The sequence below is a fragment of the Salmo trutta genome, unplaced genomic scaffold, assembly GCF_901001165.1.
Source record: "Salmo trutta unplaced genomic scaffold, fSalTru1.1, whole genome shotgun sequence".
Taxonomy (NCBI): domain Eukaryota; kingdom Metazoa; phylum Chordata; class Actinopteri; order Salmoniformes; family Salmonidae; genus Salmo; species Salmo trutta.
In genome coordinates this window covers 59,550-84,951 of record NW_021822437.1, presented here as the reverse complement: position 1 = coordinate 84,951, position 25,402 = coordinate 59,550, and the positions used below count along the sequence as shown (strand labels likewise).

The 25,402-nt window shown below is 49.6% G+C and overlaps 1 protein-coding gene across 1 annotated transcript in view; it reads right to left on the bottom strand.

Annotated features, from left to right (window-relative positions):
* Positions 1 to 4,592: 4,592 nt before the first annotated feature.
* xpot (exportin, tRNA (nuclear export receptor for tRNAs)) overlaps positions 4,593 to 25,402 on the bottom strand; it is a 53,748-nt gene continuing 32,938 nt past the window's right edge. Inside the window, exons 10-27 of the mRNA XM_029743897.1 lie at positions 22,801 to 23,037; positions 21,564 to 21,644; positions 20,888 to 20,926; positions 19,720 to 19,782; positions 18,965 to 19,089; positions 18,742 to 18,886; positions 17,501 to 17,620; positions 16,079 to 16,173; positions 13,686 to 13,755; positions 12,038 to 12,276; positions 9,837 to 10,122; positions 7,388 to 7,577; positions 6,727 to 6,843; positions 6,259 to 6,374; positions 6,119 to 6,166; positions 5,942 to 6,013; positions 5,775 to 5,831; positions 4,593 to 5,311 (exon numbers count right to left, since the gene is read on the bottom strand). Coding sequence (XP_029599757.1) covers positions 5,285 to 5,311; positions 5,775 to 5,831; positions 5,942 to 6,013; positions 6,119 to 6,166; positions 6,259 to 6,374; positions 6,727 to 6,843; positions 7,388 to 7,577; positions 9,837 to 10,122; positions 12,038 to 12,276; positions 13,686 to 13,755; positions 16,079 to 16,173; positions 17,501 to 17,620; positions 18,742 to 18,886; positions 18,965 to 19,089; positions 19,720 to 19,782; positions 20,888 to 20,926; positions 21,564 to 21,644; positions 22,801 to 23,037 — 2,127 coding nt within the window. The 3' untranslated portion in view covers positions 4,593 to 5,284. The remainder of the gene's footprint in view (positions 5,312 to 5,774; positions 5,832 to 5,941; positions 6,014 to 6,118; positions 6,167 to 6,258; positions 6,375 to 6,726; positions 6,844 to 7,387; positions 7,578 to 9,836; positions 10,123 to 12,037; positions 12,277 to 13,685; positions 13,756 to 16,078; positions 16,174 to 17,500; positions 17,621 to 18,741; positions 18,887 to 18,964; positions 19,090 to 19,719; positions 19,783 to 20,887; positions 20,927 to 21,563; positions 21,645 to 22,800; positions 23,038 to 25,402) is intronic.

Sequence of the window (25,402 nt, the reverse complement as noted above, 5' to 3'; positions counted from 1 at the left end):
TATAACCGACTAAACTTTAATATTAGATCTTTTCAGAAAAGGTCAAAACAAAAACACTAAACAATGAAACTAATTTATTTACATCCAAACATATTTCCTTCTTTAAAAAAAACAAAAAAAAAAACATATTTACATTTTGATCCACTTGTAAAGTCCTTAATTCCTTCTGAAAGTGACGGTGTTGTAACGAACACCGAGGTAAACACTTCGCACGTCTGTCTGCTCCAGATTTCTCCAGTTGAAGGTGCAGTGGATGACTTCGCTCAGTCACAAAATGGCCGCCCTCCATCTCCCCCCTATTCCCCATATAGTGTTGACCAGGGCCCTGTAGTGGACCTTCTGTTAAGCCCCACCCCCACCGAGATACAGTTCCTGACATGTGATCTAAACATCAGAGAACAAAACAGACGTTTGTTAAACCAGGTCCTGTTCTTCTGAGGGGACTGAGGAGAACCGTGTTCACAAAGCTCATCTGATCTGAGGGGAGAGGAGAACCGTGTTCACAAAGCTCATCTGATCTGAGGGGAGAGGAGAACCGTGTTCACAAAGCTCATCTGATCTGAGGGGAGAGGAGAACCGTGTTCACAAAGCTCATCTGATCTGAGGGGAGAGGAGAACCGTGTTCACAAAGCTCATCTGATCTGAGGGGAGAGGAGAACCGTGTTCACAAAGCTCATCTGATCTGAGGGGAGAGGAGAACCGTGTTCACAAAGCTCATCTGATCTGAGGAGAACCGTGTTCACAAAGCTCATCTGATCTGAGGGGAGAGGAGAACCGTGTTCACAAAGCTCATCTGATCTGAGGAGAACCGTGTTCACAAAGCTCATCTGATCTGAGGGGAGAGGAGAACCGTGTTCACAAAGCTCATCTGATCTGAGGAGAACCGTGTTCACAAAGCTCATCTGATCTGAGGAGAACCGTGTTCACAAAGCTCATCTGATCTGAGGAGAACCGTGTTCACAAAGCTCATCTGATCTGAGGAGAACCGTGTTCACAAAGCTCATCTGATCTGAGGGGAGAGGAGAACCGTGTTCACAAAGCTCATCTGATCTGAGGGGAGAGGAGAACCGTGTTCACAAAGCTGATCTGATCTGAGGGGAGAGGAGAACCGTGTTCACAAAGCTCATCTGATCTGAGGGGAGAGGAGAACCGTGTTCACAAAGCTCATCTGATCTGAGGGGAGAGGAGAACCGTGTTCACAAAGCTCATCTGATCTGAGGGGAGAGGAGAACCGTGTTCACAAAGCTCATCTGATCTGAGGGGAGAGGAGAACCGTGTTCACAAAGCTCATCTGATCTGAGGGGAGAGGAGAACCGTGTTCACAAAGCTCATCTGATCTGAGGGGAGAGGAGAACCGTGTTCACAAAGCTCATCTGATCTGAGGAGAACCGTGTTCACAAAGCTCATCTGATCTGAGGAGAACCGTGTTCACAAAGCTCATCTGATCTGAGGAGAACCGTGTTCACAAAGCTCATCTGATCTGAGGAGAACCGTGTTCACAAAGCTCATCTGATCTGAGGAGAACCGTGTTCACAAAGCTCATATGATCTGAGGGGAGAGGAGAACCGTGTTCACAAAGCTCATCTGATCTGAGGGGAGAGGAGAACCGTGTTCACAAAGCTCATCTGATCTGAGGGGAGAGGAGAACCGTGTTCACAAAGCTCATCTGATCTGAGGGGAGAGGAGAACCGTGTTCACAAAGCTCATCTGATCTGAGGGGAGAGGAGAACCGTGTTCACAAAGCTCATCTGATCTGAGGGGAGAGGAGAACCGTGTTCACAAAGCTCATCTGATCTGAGGGGAGAGGAGGACCGTGTTCACAAAGCTCATCTGATCTGAGGAGAACCGTGTTCACAAAGCTCATCTGATCTGAGGAGAACCGTGTTCACAAAGCTCATCTGATCTGAGGAGAACCGTGTTCACAAAGCTCATCTGATCTGAGGAGAACCGTGTTCACAAAGCTCATCTGATCTGAGGAGAACCGTGTTCACAAAGCTCATCTGATCTGAGGAGAACCGTGTTCACAAAGCTCATCTGATCTGAGGAGAGAGGAGAACCGTGTTCACAAAGCTCATCTGATCTGAGGAGAACCGTGTTCACAAAGCTCATCTGATCTGAGGAGAACCGTGTTCACAAAGCTCATCTGATCTGAGGGGAGAGGAGAACCGTGTTCACAAAGCTCATCTGATCTGAGGAGAACCGTGTTCACAAAGCTCATCTGATCTGAGGAGAACCGTGTTCACAAAGCTCATCTGATCTGAGGGGAGAGGAGAACCGTGTTCACAAAGCTGATCTGATCTGAGGGGAGAGGAGAACCGTGTTCACAAAGCTCATCTGATCTGAGGGGAGAGGAGAACCGTGTTCACAAAGCTCATCTGATCTGAGGAGAACCGTGTTCACAAAGCTCATCTGATCTGAGGAGAACCGTGTTCACAAAGCTCATCTGATCTGAGGAGAACCGTGTTCACAAAGCTCATCTGATCTGAGGAGAACCGTGTTCACAAAGCTCATCTGATCTGAGGAGAACCGTGTTCACAAAGCTCATCTGATCTGAGGAGAACCGTGTTCACAAAGCTCATCTGATCTGAGGGGAGAGGAGAACCGTGTTCACAAAGCTCATCTGATCTGAGGGGAGAGGAGAACCGTGTTCACAAAGCTCATCTGATCTGAGGAGAACCGTGTTCACAAAGCTCATCTGATCTGAGGAGAACCGTGTTCACAAAGCTCATCTGATCTGAGGAGAACCGTGTTCACAAAGCTCATCTGATCTGAGGAGAACCGTGTTCACAAAGCTCATCTGATCTGAGGAGAACCGTGTTCACAAAGCTCATCTGATCTGAGGAGAACCGTGTTCACAAAGCTCATCTGATCTGAGGGGAGAGGAGAACCGTGTTCACAAAGCTCATCTGATCTGAGGGGAGAGGAGAACCGTGTTCACAAAGCTCATCTGATCTGAGGGGAGAGGAGAACCGTGTTCACAAAGCACATCTGATCTGAGGGGAGAGGAGAACCGTGTTCACAAAGCTCATCTGATCTGAGGGGAACCGTGTTCACAAAGCTCATCTGATCTGAGGGGAGAGGAGAACCGTGTTCACAAAGCTCATCTGATCTGAGGAGAACCGTGTTCACAAAGCTCATCTGATCTGAGGGGAGAGGAGAACCGTGTTCACAAAGCTGATCTGATCTGAGGGGAGAGGAGAACCGTGTTCACAAAGCTCATCTGATCTGAGGGGAGAGGAGAACCGTGTCACAAAGCTCATCTGATCTGAGGGGAGAGGAGAACCGTGTTCACAAAGCTCATCTGATCTGAGGGGAGAGGAGAACCGTGTTCACAAAGCTCATCTGATCTGAGGGGAGAGGAGAACCGTGTTCACAAAGCTCATCTGATCTGAGGGGAGAGGAGAACCGTGTTCACAAAGCTCATCTGATCTGAGGAGAACCGTGTTCACAAAGCTCATCTGATCTGAGGAGAACCGTGTTCACAAAGCTCATCTGATCTGAGGAGAACCGTGTTCACAAAGCTCATCTGATCTGAGGGGAGAGGAGAACCGTGTTCACAAAGCTCATCTGATCTGAGGGGAGAGGAGAACCGTGTTCACAAAGCTCATCTGATCTGAGGGGAGAGGAGAACCGTGTTCACAAAGCTCATCTGATCTGAGGGGAGAGGAGAACCGTGTTCACAAAGCTCATCTGATCTGAGGGGAGAGGAGAACCGTGTTCACAAAGCTCATCTGATCTGAGGGGAGAGGAGAACCGTGTTCACAAAGCTCATCTGATCTGAGGGGAGAGGAGAACCGTGTTCACAAAGCTCATCTGATCTAGAAGCCGTCTAAACCTCTTCTTATGCGTTACGTCGTCCATCAGCACTCCTACTGAAACACCAGGGGAATTTAGGCCCTGATGTTCTCAGGACGTCCAGACAACGTTCTGAGGGACGTCCTGACAACGTTCTGAGGGACGTCCAGACAACGTTCTGAGGGACGTCCAGACAACGTTCTGAGGGACGTCCAGACAACGTTCTGAGGGACGTCCAGACAACGTTCTGAGGGACGTCCAGACAACGTTCTGAGGGACGTCCAGACAACGTTCTGAGGGACGTCCTGACAACGTTCTGAGGGACGTCCTGACAACGTTCTGAGGGACGTCCTGACAACGTTCTGAGGGATTATTTTACAACGTTCTGAGGGACGTCCTGACAACGTTCTGAGGGACGTCCTGACAACGTTCTGAGGGACAGGGGTACCTTACGACAACCTGACAACGTTCTGAGGGATTATTTTACAACATTCTGAGGGACAACCAGACAACGTTCTGAGGGACGTTCTGAGGGACGACATCCTGACAACGTTCTGAGGGACAGGGGTACAACGTTCTGAGGGATTATTTTACAACGTTCTGAGGGATTATTTTACAACGTTCTGAGGGACAGGGGGGGGGGGTACAACTGGAACAGAAGATAAAGTAAATGCAGAATAAACCAGCAGCGTATTATCCACCGTTACAGCGGTCTGCCCAGTACGTCACGTCAAACTAAAACACATCCTAACCCCCAACCGCTCCATTTCTTCCACAACATAAAAACCTAGAAAAAATATCAATCCACCAGCCGTTTTATTCTGTCCATCAATTCATTCACAGGGCAGAGAAACACAACCTGCACGTTCAACCACTCAAATCAAAGACATCTTGAAAACGTTTTAAAAAAAACAACAAAAAAACTATTTTTAAACTAATAAATCCTAAATTGTGTTCAGGTCATTGTTGGATCATTACCAACAGAAAGAGGAAGCTTCAGACCTGTTAAATCGATAATTGATATTCTACTATGGAAGCCTCGTTCCATAAACCTCCCTTCTATACTCTAGTTTACTTCCTGTCTCGCAGAGAATCCAACCAATCACATCTTCCACTTGACCAGGGTGCCGCCCCAGATGGAGAGCACGTCCTTGATTGGGCCTGGATCAGTGGAAGGGGAGGGGAGGGGGGTGTGGTCACCCCCAGTGAAAGCCTCCTTGACCACTCGTGTCCGTGTGTCTTGGCTCCGTTCCCTCCCACGTGGACAGGATGGGCGTGGTTAGGCAGTTACCTTCAGAAGTGCTAAGGTCCCTCTTTATGCTAAGCTCTCCGTCTTTAAGATCTCTCCCCGTCCGTCTTTATGATCTGTCTCTCCGTCCGTCTGTCCGTCTCTCTGTCCGACTGTCCGTAGTGACTGGTACTATCTCACTACCAGTCTCCTCTTCGTTCCCAGTGTCCTCTCTCTCAATCCTTCCAGTTCAGTTCGTATTTACAGTTTGGCTCGCTGAAAGAAAGCCTGTGGAGAGACAGAGACAGAGACGAGACAGAGAGACAGAGACAGAGAGACAGAGAGACAGCGAGACAGAGAGACAGAGAGACAGAGAGACAGAGAGACAGAGACAGAGAGACAGAGACAGAGAGACAGAGACAGAGAGACAGAGACAGAGAGACAGAGACAGAGAGACGAGACAGAGAGACAGAGACAGAGAGACAGAGACAGAGACAGAGAGACAGAGAGACAGAGACAGAGAGACAGAGACGAGACAGAGAGACGAGACAGAGACGAGACAGAGAGACGAGACAGAGAGACGAGACAGAGAGACAGAGAGACGAGACAGAGAGACAGAGAGAGAGAGACAGAGAGAGACAGAGACGAGACAGAGAGATGAGAGAGACTCTTGTCAGATGTTATCGCTAGTACCAAGACACAGGTTACTGAGTGGAGATGTTTCTAAGGCAACAACCAGCTGACTACCGACCTTCATGTAGTTTTTGAGGACCTTGGCGTCTGGCTGCTGAAGCACTTGACACACTTCCTGTGAGAGGAAGAGGAGGAGGATGAGGAGGAGTGTTACAGAACCAAAAAAAAGGTTACACATCCGTACCGGCTTCAGCTGTGATTTGTCTGGTTATGAGACAGCGGTACCTGTGTGATTTCAGGTGACACCTGTAGAGAAGGAAGGTACTCCTGTTGGAGGTACTGGATAAACTCCGGACCCTGCCGACCAGGAAGTACAAAACATGACGACAAACAAGTTCAAGATCGATCAAGTTGTCAAACGAGACAAACGTTATGAAGGAAACCGAAAAAGTGGTTACTTACTCTTCTGAGATGAATCATTTTCAACGTGAGCGCACATTCTGACAACGTCTGGGGGAAAAAACACAAAACAAAACTACTTTTGAGTTTGTTTTGTAAAGAGATACGGTGTCTGTGATAATAATCTGGTTCCAGGTACTCACCAGGACTGTCTGAGCGTCTGTGAGATCAAAGGATGGTTTGAGAGGAGCCAGGAAGCATGCTGGGACGATGTGTTTATAGATGAAGTCTGGGAACCCAGCCATACCGTCTTTACCTCCTGAAGGACAAACAAACAAACAACAAAATCAGTCCCAGTTCAAAACGTTTCACTTTTACACCAGGGGTGTATTCATTAGCGCCAAAACGTAGCAAAAAAAAATGTTTTACAATGAAAACAAGAGTTTCTATTTGGATAAATTCAGCAAAGTCCCTGCCCGTTTCAGCCCAAAAAAGGTTCCTAGTGAATACAACCCAGTCCAAGACAACAACAAAAAAACATTAAACTAATATCTTGCTGGTCATGTTTCTAGAACAAATTGTTCCCATCCGTCTCCACGGTCCATTTCTGTCTGGACGGATCAACAGCAGCGGACAGATGGTCCGTTTACGGGAGGTATCGTTCTTCTCACCCCAGAGTTCCACCAGCTTGGAGAGAACGATGAAGCAGGTCTTCTGGGCGATGGGATCGGGGAAATCGACAGCTCCCTGGATGATGGTGAACAGAACACGCTCTATGTTCTCAACACCTGGTGGGAGGAACCACACACTTAGAACCCTGGAGAACCACACGACTAAATATTTATAGCTGAGGAATCACACCACACACACACACACTTAGAACCCTGGAGAACCACACAAAATATTTATAGCTGAGGAATCGCACCACACACACTTAGAACCCTGGAGAACCACACAAAATATTTATAGCTGAGGAATCGCACCACACACAATTAGAACCCTGGAGAACCACACACCTAGAACCCTGGAGAACCACACACCTAGAACCCTGGAGAACCACACACCTAGAACCCTGGAGAACCACACACCTAGAACCCTGGAGAACCACACACTTAGAACCCCGGAGAACCACACAACAACATATTTATAGCTGAGGAATCGCACCACAAACACACACCTAGAACCCTAGAGAACCACACACTTAGAACCACACAACAAAATATTTATAGCTGAGGAATCACAGCACACACACACTTAGAACCCACTTAATGTTCTCAACACCTGGGTAACAGAACACACACTCAGAACCCTGAGGAACCACACAGTACTCACCCTGGTTGGCCAGGACTTGGTTCATCCCGCTGGAGGTTATCGTCTGTATGAAGGTAAAGTAGCTCCTCCGTAACATCTGTTTCTCCAGGGCTGCTGCCTGGTCGTTGTCCTCAGCAGGACGACACAACACCTCAAAGATGGCCAGGACCAGAGGCATGAATACCTGCTGCAGGAACGGAGATACCTGGTCCTGGAGAGGAGAGAGAGAGAGAGGACCAGAGGCATGAATACCTGCTGCAGGAACGGAGATACCTGGTCCTGGAGAGGAGAGAGAGAGAGGACCAGAGGCATGAATACCTGCTGCAGGAACGGAGATACCTGGTCCTGGAGAGGAGAGAGAGAGACAGAGAGGACCAGAGGCATGAATACCTGCTGCAGGAACGGAGATACCTGGTCCTGGAGAGGAGAGAGAGAGACAGAGAGGACCAGAGGCATGAATACCTGCTGCAGGAACGGAGATACCTGGTCCTGGAGAGGAGAGAGAGGACCAGAGGCATGAATACCTGCTGCAGGAACGGAGATACCTGGTCCTGGAGAGGAGAGAGAGAGAGAGGACCAGAGGCATGAATACCTGCTGCAGGAACGGAGATACCTGGTCCTGGAGAGGAGAGAGAGAGAGGACCAGAGGCATGAATACCTGCTGCAGGAACGGAGATACCTGGTCCTGGAGAGGAGAGAGAGAGACAGAGAGGACCAGAGGCATGAATACCTGCTGCAGGAACGGAGATACCTGGTCCTGGAGAGGAGAGAGAGAGACAGAGAGGACCAGAGGCATGAATACCTGCTGCAGGAACGGAGATACCTGGTCCTGGAGAGGAGAGAGAGGACCAGAGGCATGAATACCTGCTGCAGGAACGGAGATACCTGGTCCTGGAGAGGAGAGAGAGAGAGGACCAGAGGCATGAATACCTGCTGCAGGAACGGAGATACCTGGTCCTGGAGAGGAGAGAGACAGAGAGGACCAGAGGCATGAATACCTGCTGCAGGAACGGAGATACCTGGTCCTGGAGAGGAGAGAGAGAGACAGAGAGGACCAGAGGCATGAATACCTGGTCCTGGAGAGGAGAGAGAGAGAGGACCAGAGGCATGAATACCTGCTGCAGGAACGGAGATACCTGGTCCTGGAGAGGAGAGAGAGAGAGAGGACCAGCGGCATGAATACCTGCTGCAGGAACGGAGATACCTGGTCCTGGAGAGGAGAGAGAGGACCAGAGGCATGAATACCTGCTGCAGGAACGGAGATACCTGGTCCTGGAGAGGAGAGAGAGAGAGAGGACCAGCGGCATGAATACCTGGTCCTGGAGAGGAGAGAGAGAGAGGACCAGAGGCATGAATACCTGCTGCAGGAACGGAGATACCTGGTCCTGGAGAGGAGAGAGAGAGAGGACCAGAGGCATGAATACCTGCTGCAGGAACGGAGATACCTGGTCCTGGAGAGGAGAGAGACAGAGAGGACCAGAGGCATGAATACCTGCTGCAGGAACGGAGATACCTGGTCCTGGAGAGGAGAGAGACAGAGGACCAGAGGCATGAATACCTGCTGCAGGAACGGAGATACCTGGTCCTGGAGAGGAGAGAGACAGAGAGGACCAGAGGCATGAATACCTGCTGCAGGAACGGAGATACCTGGTCCTGGAGAGGAGAGAGAGGACCAGAGGCATGAATACCTGCTGCAGGAACGGAGATACCTGGTCCTGGAGAGGAGAGAGAGGACCAGAGGCATGAATACCTGCTGCAGGAACGGAGATACCTGGTCCTGGAGAGGAGAGAGACAGAGAGAGGACAAGAGGCATGAATACCTGGTCCTGGAGAGGAGAGAGAGAGGGAGGACCAGAGACATGAATACCTGCTGCAGGAACGGAGATACCTGGTCCTGGAGAGGAGAGAGAGAGAGAGAGGACCCGAGGCATGAATACCTGGTCCTGGAGAGGAGAGAGAGAGAGAGAGAGGACCAGAGGCATGAATACCTGGTCCTGGAGAGGAGAGAGAGAGAGAGGACCAGAGGCATGAATACCTGGTCCGGGGGAGGAGAGAGAGAGAGAGGACCAGAGGCATGAATACCTGGTCCTGGAGAGGAGAGAGAGAGAGAGGACCAGAGGCATGAATACCTGGTCCGGGGGAGGAGAGAGAGAGGACCAGAGGCATGAATACCTGCTGCAGGACCAGAGACAGCTGGTCCTGGGGAGGCGAGAGAGACGGGACCAGAGACACCTGGTCCAGGGAATGGGGGCATAGACTGTCCCTAACGTTAGCTAACCCTAAACGTAACCCTTTTAGCTTGGCTGTTTAGCAGTCAGTCCCCTACCATAGATATATTTTAAGGACAGGTTTCCTGGACAGATTAATCTTAGTCCTGAACTAAAACCCTTCCTTATGGAGATCCAACCTGAGTCCAGGAAACCAGCCCCCAGATGTTCAGTGTAACTGTGTGTTTGGGTCCCTGAGTTACCTTGAACTTGGCAGTAATCTGACTGATGAGGGGTATAAACTCCTGCAGGTCTTTGGCCTCACAGTCCTTCAGCATGTGTTCTGATGCCGCCGGGACGAAGGGCAGGACCTCTTCTTCCAGACAGATGATCATGCGGTGGAGGAAAGAGCGGACGGCGCTCCGCAGCGACCCCCTCTGGACGGGACAGCTCAGCGCAGGCAGGAAGGTCTGCAGACAGTCTCTGTAGACCTCCGAACATCCACACTGCTTCACTGTCTGCTTGTTGCTGAACGCCTTACTGGTACGACTAGAGGGAGAGAGAGGGTCAGTGTATATTAGGCGGTCAGTGTTGGTATATTAGGGGGTCAGTGTTGGTATATTAGGGGGTCAGTGTTGGTATATTAGGGGGTCAATGTGGGTATATTAGGGGGTCAGTGTGGGTATATTAGGGGGTCAGTGTGTGTATATTAGGGGGTCAGTGTGTGTATATTAGGGGGTCAGTGTGGGTATATTAGGGGGTCAGTGTGGGTATATTAGGGGGTCAGTGTGGGTATATTAGGGGGTCAGTGTGGGTATATTAGGGGGTCAGTGTTGGTATATTAGGGGGTCAGTGTTGGTATATTAGGGGGTCAGTGTTGGTATATTAGGGGGTCAGTGTTGGTATATTAGGGGGTCAGTGTTGGTATATTAGGGGGTCAGTGTTGGTATATTAGGGGGTCAGTGTTGGTATATTAGGGGGTCAGTGTTGGTATATTAGGGGGTCAGTGTTGGTATATTAGGGGGTCAGTGTTGGTATATTAGGGGGTCAGTGTAGGTATATTAGGGGGTCAGTGTTTGTATATTAGGGGGTCAGTGTTTGTATATTAGGGGGTCAGTGTATGTATATTAGGGGGTCAGTGTATATTAGGGGGTCAGTGTATACCAGGGGGTAGTGTGTGTATATTAGGGGGTCAGTGTATATTAGGGGGTCAGTGTGTGTATATTAGGGGGTCAGTGTGTGTATATTAGGGGGTCAGTGTATATTAGGGGGTCAGTGTGTGTATATTAGGGGGTCAGTGTATATTAGGGGGTCAGTGTATATTAGGGGGTCAGTGTATATTAGGGGGTCAGTGTGTATATTAGGGGGTCAGTGTGTATATTAGGGGGTCAGTGTGTATATTAGGGGGTCAGTGTTGGTATATTAGGGGGTCAGTGTTGGTATATTAGGGGGTCAGTGTATATTAGGGGGTCAGTGTATATTAGGGGTCAGTGTATATTAGGGGGTCAGTGTGTGTATATTAGGGGTCTGTGTGTATATTAGGGGTCAGTGTGTGTATATTAGGGGGTCAGTGTGTGTATATTAGGGGGTCAGTGTGTGTATATTAGGGGTCAGTGTATATTAGGGGGTCAGTGTGTGTATATTAGGGGGTCAGTGTATATTAGGGGGTCAGTGTGTGTATATTAGGGGGTCAGTGTGTGTATATTAGGGGGTCAGTGTATATTAGGGGGTCAGTGTGTGTATATTAGGGGGTCAGTGTATATTAGGGGGTCAGTGTGTGTATATTAGGGGGTCAGTGTATATTAGGGGGTCAGTGTGTATATTAGGGGGTCAGTGTGTATATTAGGGGGTCAGTGTTGGTATATTAGGTGGTCAGTGTTGGTATATTAGGGGGTCAGTGTATATTAGGGGGTCAGTGTATATTAGGGGTCAGTGTATATTAGGGGGTCAGTGTGTGTATATTAGGGGTCAGTGTGTATATTAGGGGTCAGTGTGTGTATATTAGGGGGTCAGTGTGTGTATATTAGGGGGTCAGTGTGTGTATATTAGGGGTCAGTGTATATTAGGGGGTCAGTGTGTGTATATTAGGGGGTCAGTGTGTGTATATTAGGGGTCAGTGTATATTAGGGGGTCAGTGTGTGTATATTAGGGGTCAGTGTGTGTATATTAGGGGTCAGTGTGTGTATATTAGGGGTCAGTGTATATTAGGGGTCAGTGTGTGTATATTAGGGGGTCAGTGTGTGTATATTAGGGGGTCAGTGTATATTAGGGGTCAGTGTATATTAGGGGGTCAGTGTGTGTATATTAGGGGGTCAGTGTATATTAGGGGTCAGTGTATATTAGGGGGGTCAGTGTGTGTATATTAGGGGGTCAGTGTATATTAGGGGGTCAGTGTATATTAGGGGGTCAGTGTATATTAGGGGGTCAGTGTGTGTATATTAGGTGTTAGCGTTGGTATATTTACCTAGCGAAGCCAACAGCGTGACTGAGACAGTCTGCCAGCGCGGCCTGCCTCTCCTCCTCCCTCTCCGAGGCCAGTTTGGCGAGCAGCAGACGGAAAGCATCGATCAGCGGGGTCAACAGCGATCTCATCAGAGCCTGCTTCCTCTCGGCGGGACTCTCTCCGTGGACGATCAACACCCCCGCCGTCTCAAATATAAACAGCTGGTCATCGCTGGTCAGCAGCGCTGGGAAACCGTTCTCCTGAGGTGCACACGGGGAGGGGACTGAAGGTCAGTACAGAGGGAGGATAATGTATGGAGGGTAAGGTAGGTCAATGCAGAGGGAGGATAATGTATGAGGGTAAGGTAGGTCAGGACAGAGGGAGGATAATGTATGGAGGGTAAGGTAGGTCAGTGGAGAGGGAGGATAATGTATAGAGGGTAAGGTAGGTCAGTGCAGAGGGAGGATAATGTATAGAGGGTAAGGTAGGTCAGTGCAGAGGGAGGATAATGTATGGAGGGTAAGGTAGGTCAGTGCAGAGGGAGGATAATGTATGGAGGGTAAGGTAGGTCAGTGCAGAGGGAGGATAATGTATAGAGGGTAAGGTAGGTCAGTGCAGAGGGAGGATAATGTATGGAGGGTAAGGTAGGTCAGTGCAGAGGGAGGATAATGTATGGAGGGTAAGGTAGGTCAGTGGAGAGGGAGGATAATGTACGGAGGGGACTGAAGGTCAGTGCAGAGGGAGGATAATGTACGGAGGGTAAGGTAGGTCAGTGGAGAGGGAGGATAATGTATAGAGGGTAAGGTAGGTCAGTGCAGAGGGAGGATAATGTACGGAGGGTAAGGTAGGTCAGTGGAGAGGGAGGATAATGTACGGAGGGTAAGGTAGGTCAGTGGAGAGGGAGGATAATGTACGGAGGGTAAGGTAGGTCAGTGGAGAGGGAGGATAATGTACGGAGGGTAAGGTAGGTCAGTGCAGAGGGAGGATAATGTACGGAGGGGACTGAAGGTCAGGACAGAGGGAGGATAATGTATGGAGGGTAAGGTAGGTCAGTGAAGAGATGCTGTAGAGGGTAATGGATAGAGGGTAATGTATAGAGGGTAATGTATAGAGGGGAGAGGTAACTTACAGGAGGAGCCAGCTCCAGCAGGTCTGTAGAGGGTCATGTATATAGAGGGTAATGGGTAGAGGGTAACGGGTAGAGGGTAACGGGTAGAGGGTAACGGGTAGAGGGTAACGGGTAATGGGTAGAGGGTAATGGGTAACGGGTAACGGGTAGAGGGTAACGGGTAGAGGGTAACGGGTAGAGGGTAACGGGTAACGGGTAACGGGTAATGGGTAGAGGGTAATGGGTAGAGGGTAATGGGTAGAGGGTAATGGGCAGAGGGTAATGGGCAGAGGGTAATGGGCAGAGGGTAATGGGCAGAGGGTAATGGGCAGAGGGTAATGTGTAGAGGGTAATGGGTGGAGGGTAATGGGTAGAGGGTAGAGGGTAATGTATAGAGGGTAATGTATAGAGGGTAATGGGCAGAGGGTAATGGGCAGAGGGTAATGGGCAGAGGGTAATGGGCAGAGGGTGATGGGCAGAGGGTGATGGGCAGAGGGTAGAGGGTAATGGGCAGAGGGTAATGGGCAGAGGGTAATGTATTTGAGGGGAGAGGTAACTTACAGGAGGAGCCAGCTCCAGCAGGTCCTGTATCCTGGACAGGATGTCTTCAATGAAGGAGTTCATGTGTTTACTGGCAACAGAGTAAACAACATAGGGCAGGGTTAGGGGTCAAACACAAAGAACCTTCCAGATCTATTACTGTAAACAGAGGGCAGGGTTGGGGTCAAACACAAAGAACCTTCTAGATCTATTACTGTAAACAGAGGGCCGGGTTGGGGTCAAACTCAAAGAACCTTCTAGATCTATTACTGTAAATAGAATATGTATAGTAGTACCACTATATAGGGAATAGGGCTCTGGTCTATAGTAGTGTACTATATAGGGAATAGGGCTCTGGTCTATAGTAGTGCACTATATAGGGAATAGGGCTCTGGTCTATAGTAGTGCACTATATAGGGAATAGGGCTCTGGTCTATAGTAGTGCTCTATATAGGGAATAGGGCCCTGGTCTATAGTAGTGCACTATATAGGGAATAGGGCCCTGGTCTATAGTAGTGTACTATATAGGGAATAGGGCTCTGGTCTATAGTAGTGTACTATATAGGGAATAGGGCTCTGGTCTATAGTAGTGTACTATATAGGGAATAGGGCTCTGGTCTATAGTAGTACCACTATATAGGGAATAGGGCTCTGGTCTATAGTAGTGCACTATATAGGGAATAGGGCTCTGGTCTATAGTAGTGCACTATATAGGGAATAGGGCTCTGGTCTATAGTAGTGTACTATATAGGGAATAGGGCTCTGGTCTATAGTAGTGCACTATATAGGGAATAGGGCTCTGGTCTATAGTAGTACCACTATATAGGGAATAGGGCTCTGGTCTATAGTAGTACCACTATATAGGGAATAGGGCTCTGGTTTATAGTAGTGCACTATATAGGGAATAGGGCTCTGGTCTATAGTAGTGCACTATATAGGGAATAGGGCCCTGGTCTATAGTAGTACCACTATATAGGGAATAGGGCTCTGGTCTATAGTAGTGCTCTATATAGGGAATAGGGCTCTGGTCTATAGTAGTGCACTATATAGGGAATAGGGCTCTGGTCTATAGTAGTACCACTATATAGGGAATAGGGCTCTGGTCTATAGTAGTGCACTATATAGGGAATAGGGCTCTGGTCTATAGTAGTACCACTATATAGGGAATAGGGCTCTGGTCTATAGTAGTGCACTATATAGGGAATAGGGCTCTGGTCTATAGTAGTGCACTATATAGGGAATAGGGCTCTGGTCTATAGTAGTGCCACTATATAGGGAATAGGGCTCTGGTCTATAGTAGTGTACTATATAGGGAATAGGGCCCTGGTCTATAGTAGTGCACTATATAGGGAATAGGGCTCTGGTCTATAGTAGTGTACTATATAGGGAATAGGGCTCTGGTCTATAGTAGTGCACTATATAGGGAATAGGGCTCTGGTCTATAGTAGTGCACTATATAGGGAATAGGGCTCTGGTCTATAGTAGTGCACTATATAGGGAATAGGGCTCTGGTCTATAGTAGTGCACTATATAGGGAATAGGGCTCTGGTCTATAGTAGTGCACTATATAGGGAATAGGGCTCTGGTCTATGGTAGTACCACTATATAGGGAATAGGGCTCTGGTCTATAGTAGTGTACTATATAGGGAATAGGGGCCCTGGTCTATAGTAGTGTACTATATAGGGAATAGGGCTCTGGTCTATAGTAGTGTACTATATAGGGAATAGGGCTCTGGTCTATAGTAGTGTACTATATAGGGAATAGGGCTCTGGTCTATAGTAGTGTACTATATAGGGAATAGGGCTCTGGTCTATAGTAGTGTACTATATAGGGAATAGGGCTCTGGTCTATAGTAGTACCACTATATAGGGAATAGGGCTCTGGTCTATAGTAGTGTACTATATAGGGAATAGGGCTCTGGTCTAAAGTAGTGCACTATATAGGGAATAGGGCTCTGGTCTATAGTAGTGCACTATATAGGGAATAGGGGCCCTGGTCTATAGTAGTACCACTATATAGGGAATAGGGCTCTGGTCTATAGTAGTACCACTATATAGGGAATAGGGCTCTGGTCTATAGTAGTACCACTATATAGGGAATAGGGCTCTGGTCTATAGTAGTGTACTATATAGGGAATAGGGCTCTGGTCTATAGTAGTACCACTATATAGGGAATAGGGCTCTGGTCTATAGTAGTGTACTATATAGGGAATAGGGGCCCTGGTCTATAGTAGTACCACTATATAGGGAATAGGGCTCTGGTCTATAGTAGTACCACTATATAGGGAATAGGGCTCTGGTCTATAGTAGTACCACTATATAGGGAATAGGGCCCTGGTCTATAGTAGTGTACTATATAGGGAATAGGGCTCCATTGGGAACACTGGGTAATGCTCAGTGACAGCTGGACTTACTGCAGCGTCTTGACGAAGCGGGAGAAGAGATAGGCCACTCTGCTGCGGACTTTAGGACTGCTGTGTCTCAGACCTCGATGGTCCAGGAAGGCCATCTACAGGACAGAGTAGAACAAAACCTCCTTTATCCAGGGGTCCACTGTCCCTCTCCTCAACACTGATACAAAACCTCTCCTTTATCCAGGGCTCCACTGTCCCTCTCCTCTCCTCAACACTGATACAAAACCTCTCCTTTATCCAGGGGTCCACTGTCCCTCTCCTCAACACTGATACAAAACCTCTCCTTTATCCAGGTGTCCACTGTCTCTCTCCTCAACACTGATACAAAACCTCTCCTTTATCCAGGGGTCCACTGTCCCTCTCCTCAACACTGATACAAAACCTCTCCTTTATCCAGGGGTCCACTGTCCCTCTCCTCAACACTGATACAAAACCTCTCCTTTATCCAGGGCTCCACTGTCCCTCTCCTCAACACTGATACAAAACCTCTCCTTTATCCAGGGGTCCACTGTCCCTCTCCTCTCCTCAACACTGATACAAAACCTCTCCTTTATCCAGGGGTCCACTGTCCCTCTCCTCTCCTCAACACTGATACAAAACCTCCCCTCTATCCAGGGCTCCACTGTCCCTCTCCTCTCCTCAACACTGATACAAAACCTCCCCTCTATCCAGGGCTCCACTGTCCCTCTCCTCTCCTCAACACTGATACAAAACCTCCCCTTTATCCAGGGGTCCACTGTCCCTCTCCTCAACACTGATACAAAACCTCTCCTTTATCCAGGGCTCCACTGTCCCTCTCCTCAACACTGATACAAAACCTCTCCTTTATCCAGGGGTCCACTGTCCCTCTCCTCTCCTCAACACTGATACAAAACCTCTCCTTTATCCAGGGGTCCACTGTCCCTCTCCTCTCCTCAACACTGATACAAAACCTCTCCTTTATCCAGGGGTCCACTGTCCCTCTCCTCAACACTGATACAAAACCTCTCCTTTATCCAGGGCTCCACTGTCCCTCTCCTCAACACTGATACAAAACCTCTCCTTTATCCAGGGGTCCACTGTCCCTCTCCTCTCCTCAACACTGATACAAAACCTCCCCTCTATCCAGGGCTCCACTGTCCCTCTCCTCTCCTCAACACTGATACAAAACCTCCCCTTTATCCAGGGGTCCACTGTCCCTCTCCTCAACACTGATACAAAACCTCTCCTTTATCCAGGGCTCCACTGTCCCTCTCCTCAACACTGATACAAAACCTCTCCTTTATCCAGGGGTCCACTGTCCCTCTCCTCTCCTCAACACTGATACAAAACCTCTCCTTTATCCAGGGCTCCACTCTCCTCTCCTCAACACTGAAGACACGACGTTTAAAAGGTAGAACAGAGAGCTGATTGGCTGATTGATTCAGCGACTGCGGTACTAACCAGGACATTGGGGATGTGCTGCGGTTCAACCAGGAAGAACTTGTCGTAACGAACCACCGTCTCAAAGAACTCCAGCGATACAGATGTGTGTTGGTAACCACTGAGACCAGAGGAGACAAGCTGAGGAGACGAGGAGAACACAGGACATGATATCAGACGTTAGAAACAGGGGTCGTCAGCGGGGACTGGGGCCCCGGGGGGGGGTCGTCAGCGGGAACTGGGGCCCCGGGTCGGTCGTCAGCGGGAACTGGGGCCCCGGGTCGGTCGTCAGCGGGGACTGGGGCCCCGGGTGGTCAGCGGGGACTGGGACCCCGGGTGGTCAGCGGGGACTGGGACCCCGGGTGGTCAGCGGGGACTGGGACCCCGGGTGGTCAGCGGGGACTGGGACCCCGGGTGGTCAGCGGGGACTGGGACCCCGGGTGGTCAGCGGGGACTGGGACCCCGGGTGGTCAGCGGGGACTGGGACCCCGGGTCGTCAGCGGGGACTGGACCCCGGGTCGTCAGCGGGGACTGGGCCCCGGGTCGTCAGCGGGGACTGGGCCCCGGGTCGTCAGCGGGGACTGGGCCCCGGGTCGTCAGCGGGGACTGGGCCCCGGGTCGGGGGGGGGCGTCAGCGGGGACTGGGCCCCGGGGGGGGGGGGGGTCGTCAGCGGGGACTGGACCCCGGGTCGTCAGCGGGGACTGGGACCCCGGGTGGTCAGCGGGGACTGGGACCCCGGGTGGTCAGCGGGGACTGGACCCGGGTGGTCAGCGGGGACTGGGGCCCCGGGGGGGGGGGGGGGGGGGGTCGTCAGCGGGGACTGGACCCCGGGTCGTCAGCGGGGACTGGGACCCCGGGTGGTCAGCGGGGACTGGGACCCCGGGTGGTCAGCGGGGACTGGGACCCCGGGTGGTCAGCGGGGACTGGACCCGGGTGGTCAGCGGGGACTGGGGCCCCGGGGGGGGGGGGGGGTCATCAGCGGGGACTGGGCCCCGGGTCGTCAGCGGGGACTGGGCCCCGGGGGGGTCGTCAGCGGGGACTGGGCCCCGGGGGGGTCGTCAGCGGGGACTGGGCCCCGGGGGGGTCGTCAGCGGGGACTGGACCCCGGGTCGTCAGCGGGGACTGGACCCCGGGTCGTCAGCGGGGACTGGACCCCGGGTCGTCAGCGGGGACTGGACCCCGGGTCGTCAGCGGGGACTGGGACCCCGGGTGGTCAGTGGAGGCCTGGGACCCCGGGTGGTCTCGGCTGTGTTTAACTCACCGTTCTCATCATATCCTGCAGGGCGGAGGTCTTGGCCGTGTCCCCAGAGAAGTGGGCCCCGTGTGAAGCAGGCAGAGCCTCTCCCAGCATGTACAGCAGCCTGATGGCCACCTCCACCTCCATGAAGGAAGCCGTCTGCCACCGCCTGAGAGACACACAATCAGGATCAGTACACGGTTCTTCACAGGTGGACATTGAGGAAGAAAACAAGATGGAGTCTTACTGCACGGTGTTGTTGAAAACTCTGCCTACAGCTTCCAGGAGCAGCTCAGGAGACACCTGAGCCAGACGATCTAACAGCATCTTTAACTGTTTCCTGTACTCTACAAACATCGCTTCATCCTCCCCCTGAGAGAGAGAGATAGAGAGACAGAGAGGGAGATGGACAGAGAGAGATGGACAGAGAGAGATGGACAGAGAGAGATGGACAGAGAGAGAAGGACAGAGAGAGAAGGACAGAGAGAGAGGGGAGAGAGAGAGGGGAGAGATGGACAGAGAGAGATAGAAGGGAGAGAGATGAACAGAGAGATAGAGGGGGAAGAGATGGACAGAGAGTGGTGGACAGAGAAAGATGGAGAGAGAGAGAGATAGAGATAGAGAGAGAGAGAGATGGAGAGAGAGATGGAGAGAGAGATGGAGAGAGAGAGAGAGAGAGATGGAGAGAGAGAGAGAGATGGACAGAGAGAAAGGAGAGAGATGGAAGGGAGAGAGATGAACAGAGAGATAGAGGGGGAAGAGATGGACAGAGAGTGGTGGACAGAGAAAGATGGAGAGAGAGATGGAGAGAGAGATGGAGAGAGAGAGAGAGAGAGAGAGAGAGATGGAGAGAGAGATGGAGAGAGAGATGGAGAGAGAGATGGAGAGAGAGAGAGAGATGGACAGAGAGAAAGGAGAGAGATGGAAGGGAGAGAGAAGGAGATAGTGAGTAATGAGAAAGATGTTCAACTCCCCCCACAATTTAAATCTCCAAGTTTTTACCTCGTTGTCAAAGTTGTACTCTTCATCATAAGTTAGTTTCTTCATCACAGCCAACATGATGGCCTGTTGAGACAGAGACACAGTCAACACGCCGGATACATCAGTCAACACCCTGGACACATCAGTCAACACGCTGGATACATCAGTCAACACCCTGGATACATCAGTCAACACGCCGGACACACGCCGGATACACGCCGGACACACGCCGGATACACGCCAGTCAACCCGCCGGATACACGCCAGTCAACCCGCCGGATACACGCCAGTCAACCCGCCGGATACACGCCAGTCAACCCGCCGGATACACGCCAGTCAACCCGCCGGATACACGCCAGTCAACCCGCCGGATACACGCCAGTCAACCCGCCGGATACACGCCAGTCAACACGCCGGATACACGCCAGTCAACACGCCGGATACACGCCAGTCAACACGCCGGATACACGCCAGTCAACACGCCGGATACACGCCAGTCAACACGCCGGATACACACCAGTCAACACGCCGGATACACGCCAGTCAACACGCCGGATACACGCCAGTCAACACGCCGGATACACGCCAGTCAACACGCCGGATACACGTCAGTCAACACGCCGGATACACGTCAGTCAACACGCCGACTACACGTCAGTCAACACGCCGGCTACACACCAGTCAACACGCCGGATACACACCAGTCAACACGCCGGATACACGTCAGTCAACACGCCGGATACACGTCAGTCAACACGCCGGATACACGTCAGTCAACACGCCGGATACACGTCAGTCAACACGCCGGATACACGTCAGTCAACACGCCGGATACACGTCAGTCAACACGCCGGATACACGTCAGTCAACACGCCGGATACACGTCAGTCAACACGCCGGATACACGTCAGTCAACACGCCGGATACACGTCAGTCAACACGCCGGATACACACCAGTCAACACGCCGGATACACACCAGTCAACATACTGGATACATCAGTCAACATGATGACAGATGGAGAGACGTTAGAATAGATTTTAAAAGCTAGTGGCTGGTTTCCCCGGACACCGATTAATTATATTCCTGGAATAAATAAAATAAAACATGGTCATGTTTTTAGTCCAGAACTAAGGCCTAATCTGTGTGTCCGGGAAACCAGCCCCAAAGAGTTCGTGATGAAATCGTACCTCAACGTTAGTCTTCTGTTGGTCTGTCAGCAGCGGAAACTACAAGAGGAAGAGAGACGACAGGATGTTGTCGTTATGAAAACACAACCAATGGGACCTTTAATTCAAGGCAGTGGGGCTGTTCCAGGAAGCAGGAGAGATTAGCCAGCTAACTATGATAAACACCAGCGTGGAGGTATTTTATGTATTTAAAAAAAAAAAAAAAAATATATATATATATATATATATATATATATATATAATATAAAAAAATATATAATATAAATTAAAATAAAAAATATATAATATATAAATTTAAAAAATATATATATAATATAAATAAAAAAAAAAATAAAAAAAATTATATATATATATATATAATCTAAATAAAAAATATATATAATATAAATTTAAAAAATATATATAATATAAATAAAAAAATAAAATATATATATAATATAAATAAAAAAATAAAATATATATATAATATAAATAAAATAAAAATATATATATAATATAAATAAAATAAAAATATATAATATAAATAAAATAAAAATATATATAAGATATATATTTATTTATTTATTAATTATTTGTGACAGTTAACCAGCTAATTCATTCCTGGTTCTTTCTGGAACAGCCCCCCCTCCCCCAATGATAATGATTGGGGTCAGTTTGTGTGGACAGTTTTCTCCACCTTGTCTGATTCCCAGTACTCTTCAATGGCCTCCTGTCCTCCTCTCCCTACCTGAAGCATGTTACTCTGCCACTCGGACCCCTTGGGGAAGATTCAAAACAGATAAACACAAGTTTACGTCATTGTTACCGTGTCAACCTGAACCTATTGATGATGCTGTCACATGACAGTGGTCTTGAGAGGCTATTCCACGCCCGTTCTAGAGATTATATTTCTATGGTTTCCCTCTCCTGTCTAGTAAAGATACATCTAGAGTGGCTCCCTCTCCTGTCTAGTAGAGATACATCTAGAGTGGCTCCCTCTCCTGTCTAGTAGAGATACATCTAGAGTGGCTCCCTCTCCTGTCTAGTAGAGATACATCTAGAGTGGCTCCCTCTCCTGTCTAGTAAAGATACATCTAGAGTGGCTCCCTCTCCTGTCTAGTAGAGATACATCTAGAGTCTAGAGTGGCCCAAATGACACTATTCCCTTTATAGTGCACTACATTTGACCAGAGACCTGGATGGAATAAGGTGCCATAGAGAATAGGGAGCCATATTCCCATAGGCCTCTGGTCAAATGTAGTGCACATAGAGAATAGGGAGCCATTTTCCCATAGACCTCTGGTCAAATGTAGTGCACATAGAGAATAGGGAGCCATATTCCCATAGGCCTCTGTTATCAGTGCGTATCTCACCTGTTTGAGTACGTCCAGGTAGTGGTATCTCACCTGTTTGAGTACGTCCAGGTAGTGGTATCTCACCTGTTTGAGTACGTCCAGGTAGTGGTATCTCACCTGTTTGAGTACGTCCAGGTAGTGGTATCTCACCTGTTTGAGTACGTCCAGGTAGTGGTATCTCACCTGTTTGAGTACGTCCAGGTAGTGGTATCTCACCTGTTTGAGTACGTCCAGGTAGTGGTATCTCGCCTGTTTGAGTACGTCCAGGTAGTGGTATCTCGCCTGTTTGAGTACGTCCAGGTAGTGGTATCTCACCTGTTTGAGTACGTCCAGGTAGTGGTATCTCACCTGTTTGAGTACGTCCAGGTAGTGGTATCTCACCTGTTTGAGTACGTCCAGGTAGTGGTATCTCACCTGTTTGAGTACGTCCAGGTAGTGGTATCTCACCTGTTTGAGTACGTCCAGGTAGTGGTATCTCACCTGTTTGAGTACGTCCAGGTAGTGGTATCTCACCTGTTTGAGTACGTCCAGGTAGTGGTATCTCACCTGTTTGAGTACGTCCAGGTAGTCGTATCTCACCTGTTTGAGTACGTTCAGGTAGTCGTAGCAGAAGCCTACGATGTTAGCCGAGATGTCGTCGTCGTCGTGGACCAACAGCTGGAGGAGCAGAGGAACCTTGGCCTCGATGGCGCTCAGCGACTCGGCGGCGTCTTTCACTTCGCCCCCCTTGGCCAGTTTGGTCCAGCTCAGCACCAGAGACTGACCCATCCCATTCACCAGTCTGGAGAACTTCGCCAGGAAGTCCACATCCTCTTCCTGTCAAAGCCAAGACAGGAAACCATTTCACTGTACAGCACTGCTATATAGGAGACAGGACGGCCATTTCACTGTACAGCACTACTATATAGGAGACAGGAAACCATTTCACTGTACAGCACTACTATATAGGAGACAGGGGGGCCATTTCACTGTACAGCACTACTATATAGGAGACAGGAAACCATTTCACTGTACAGCATTACTATATAGGAGACAGGGGGGCCATTTCACTGTACAGCACTACTATATAGGAGACAGGACACCATTTCACTGTACAGCACTGCTATATAGGAGACAGGACACCATTTCACTGTACAGCACTGCTATATAGGAGACAGGACACCATTTCACTGTACAGCACTACTATATAGGAGACAGGACACCATTTCACTGTACAGCACTACTATATAGGAGACAGGACACCATTTCACTGTACAGCACTACTATATAGGAGACAGGAAACCATTTCACTGTACAGCACTACTATATAGGAGACAGGACACCATTTCACTGTACAGCACTACTATATAGGAGACAGGACACCATTTCACTGTACAGCACTACTATATAGGAGACAGGACACCATTTCACTGTACAGCACTACTATATAGGAGACAGGACGGCCATTTCACTGTACAGCACTACTATATAGGAGACAGGGGGGCCATTTCACTGTACAGCACTACTATATAGGAGACAGGAAACCATTTCACTGTACAGCACTGCTATATAGGAGACAGGAAACCATTTCACTGTACAGCACTACTACACTGCTCAAAAAAATAAAGGGAACACTTAAACAACACAATGTAACTCCAAGTCAATCACACTTCTGTGAAATCAAACTGTCCACTTAGGAAGCAACACTGATTGACAATAAATTTCACATGCTGTTGTGCAAATGGAATAGACAACAGGTGGAAATTATAGGCAATTAGCAAGACACCCCCAATAAAGGAGTGGTTCTGCACGTGGGGACCACAGACCACTTCTCAGTTCCTATGCTTCCTGGCTGATGTTTTGGTCACTTTTGAATGCTGGCGGTGCTTTCACTCTAGTGGTAGCATGAGACGGAGTCTACAACCAACACATGTGGCTCAGGTAGTGCAGCTCATCCAGGATGGCACATCAATGCGAGCTGTGGCAAGAAGGTTTGCTGTGTCTGTCAGCGTAGTGTCCAGAGCATGGAGGCGCTACCAGGAGACAGGCCAGTACATCAGGAGACGTGGAGGAGGCCGTAGGAGGGCAACAACCCAGCAGCAGGACCGCTACCTCCGCCTTTGTGCAAGGAGGAGCAGGAGAAGCACTGCCAGAGCCCTGCAAAATGACCTCCAGCAGGCCACAAATGTGCATATGTCTGCTCAAACAGTCAGAAACAGACTCCATGAGGGTGGTATGAGGGCCCGACGTCCACAGGTGGGGGTTGTGCTTACACCGTGCAGGACGTTTGGCATTTGCCAGAGAACACCAAGATTGGCAAATTCGCCACTGGCGCCCTGTGCTCTTCACCGATGAAAGCAGGTTCACACTGAGCACGTGACAGACGTGACAGAGTCTGGAGACGCCGTGGAGAACGTTCTGCTGCCTGCAACATCCTCCAGTATGACCGGTTTGGCGGCGGGTCAGTCATGGTGTGGGGTGGCATTTCTTTGGGGGGCCGCACAGCCCTCCATGTGCTCGCCAGAGGTAGCCTGACTGCCATTAGGTACCGAGATGAGATCCTCAGACCCCTTGTGAGACCATATGCTGGTGCGGTTGGCCCTGGGTTCCTCCTAATGCAAGACAATGCTAGACCTCATGTGGCTGGAGTGTGTCAGCAGTCCTGCAAGAGGAAGGCATTGATGCTATGGACTGGCCCGCCCGTTCCCCAGACCTGAATCCAATTGAGCACATCTGGGACATCATGTCTCACTCCATCCACCAACGCCACGTTGCACCACAGACTGTCCAGGAGTTGGCGGATGCTTTAGTCCAGGTCTGGAAGGAGATCCCTCAGGAGACCATCCGCCACCTCATCAGGAGCATGCCCAGGCGTTGTAGGGAGGTCATACAGGCACGTGGAGGCCACACACACTACTGAGCCTCATTTTGACTTGTTTTAAGGACATTACATCAAAGTTGGATCAGCCTGTAGTGTGGTTTTCCACTTTAATTTTGAGTGTGACTCCAAATCCAGACCTCCATGGGTTGATAAATTGGATTTCCATTGATTATTTTGTGCGATTTTGTTGTCAGCACATTCAACTACGTAAAGAAAAAAGTATTTAATAAGATTATTTCTTTCATTCAGATCTAGGATGTGTTGTTTAAGTGTTCCCTTTATTTTTTTGAGCAGTGTATATAGGAGACGGGGGCCATTTCA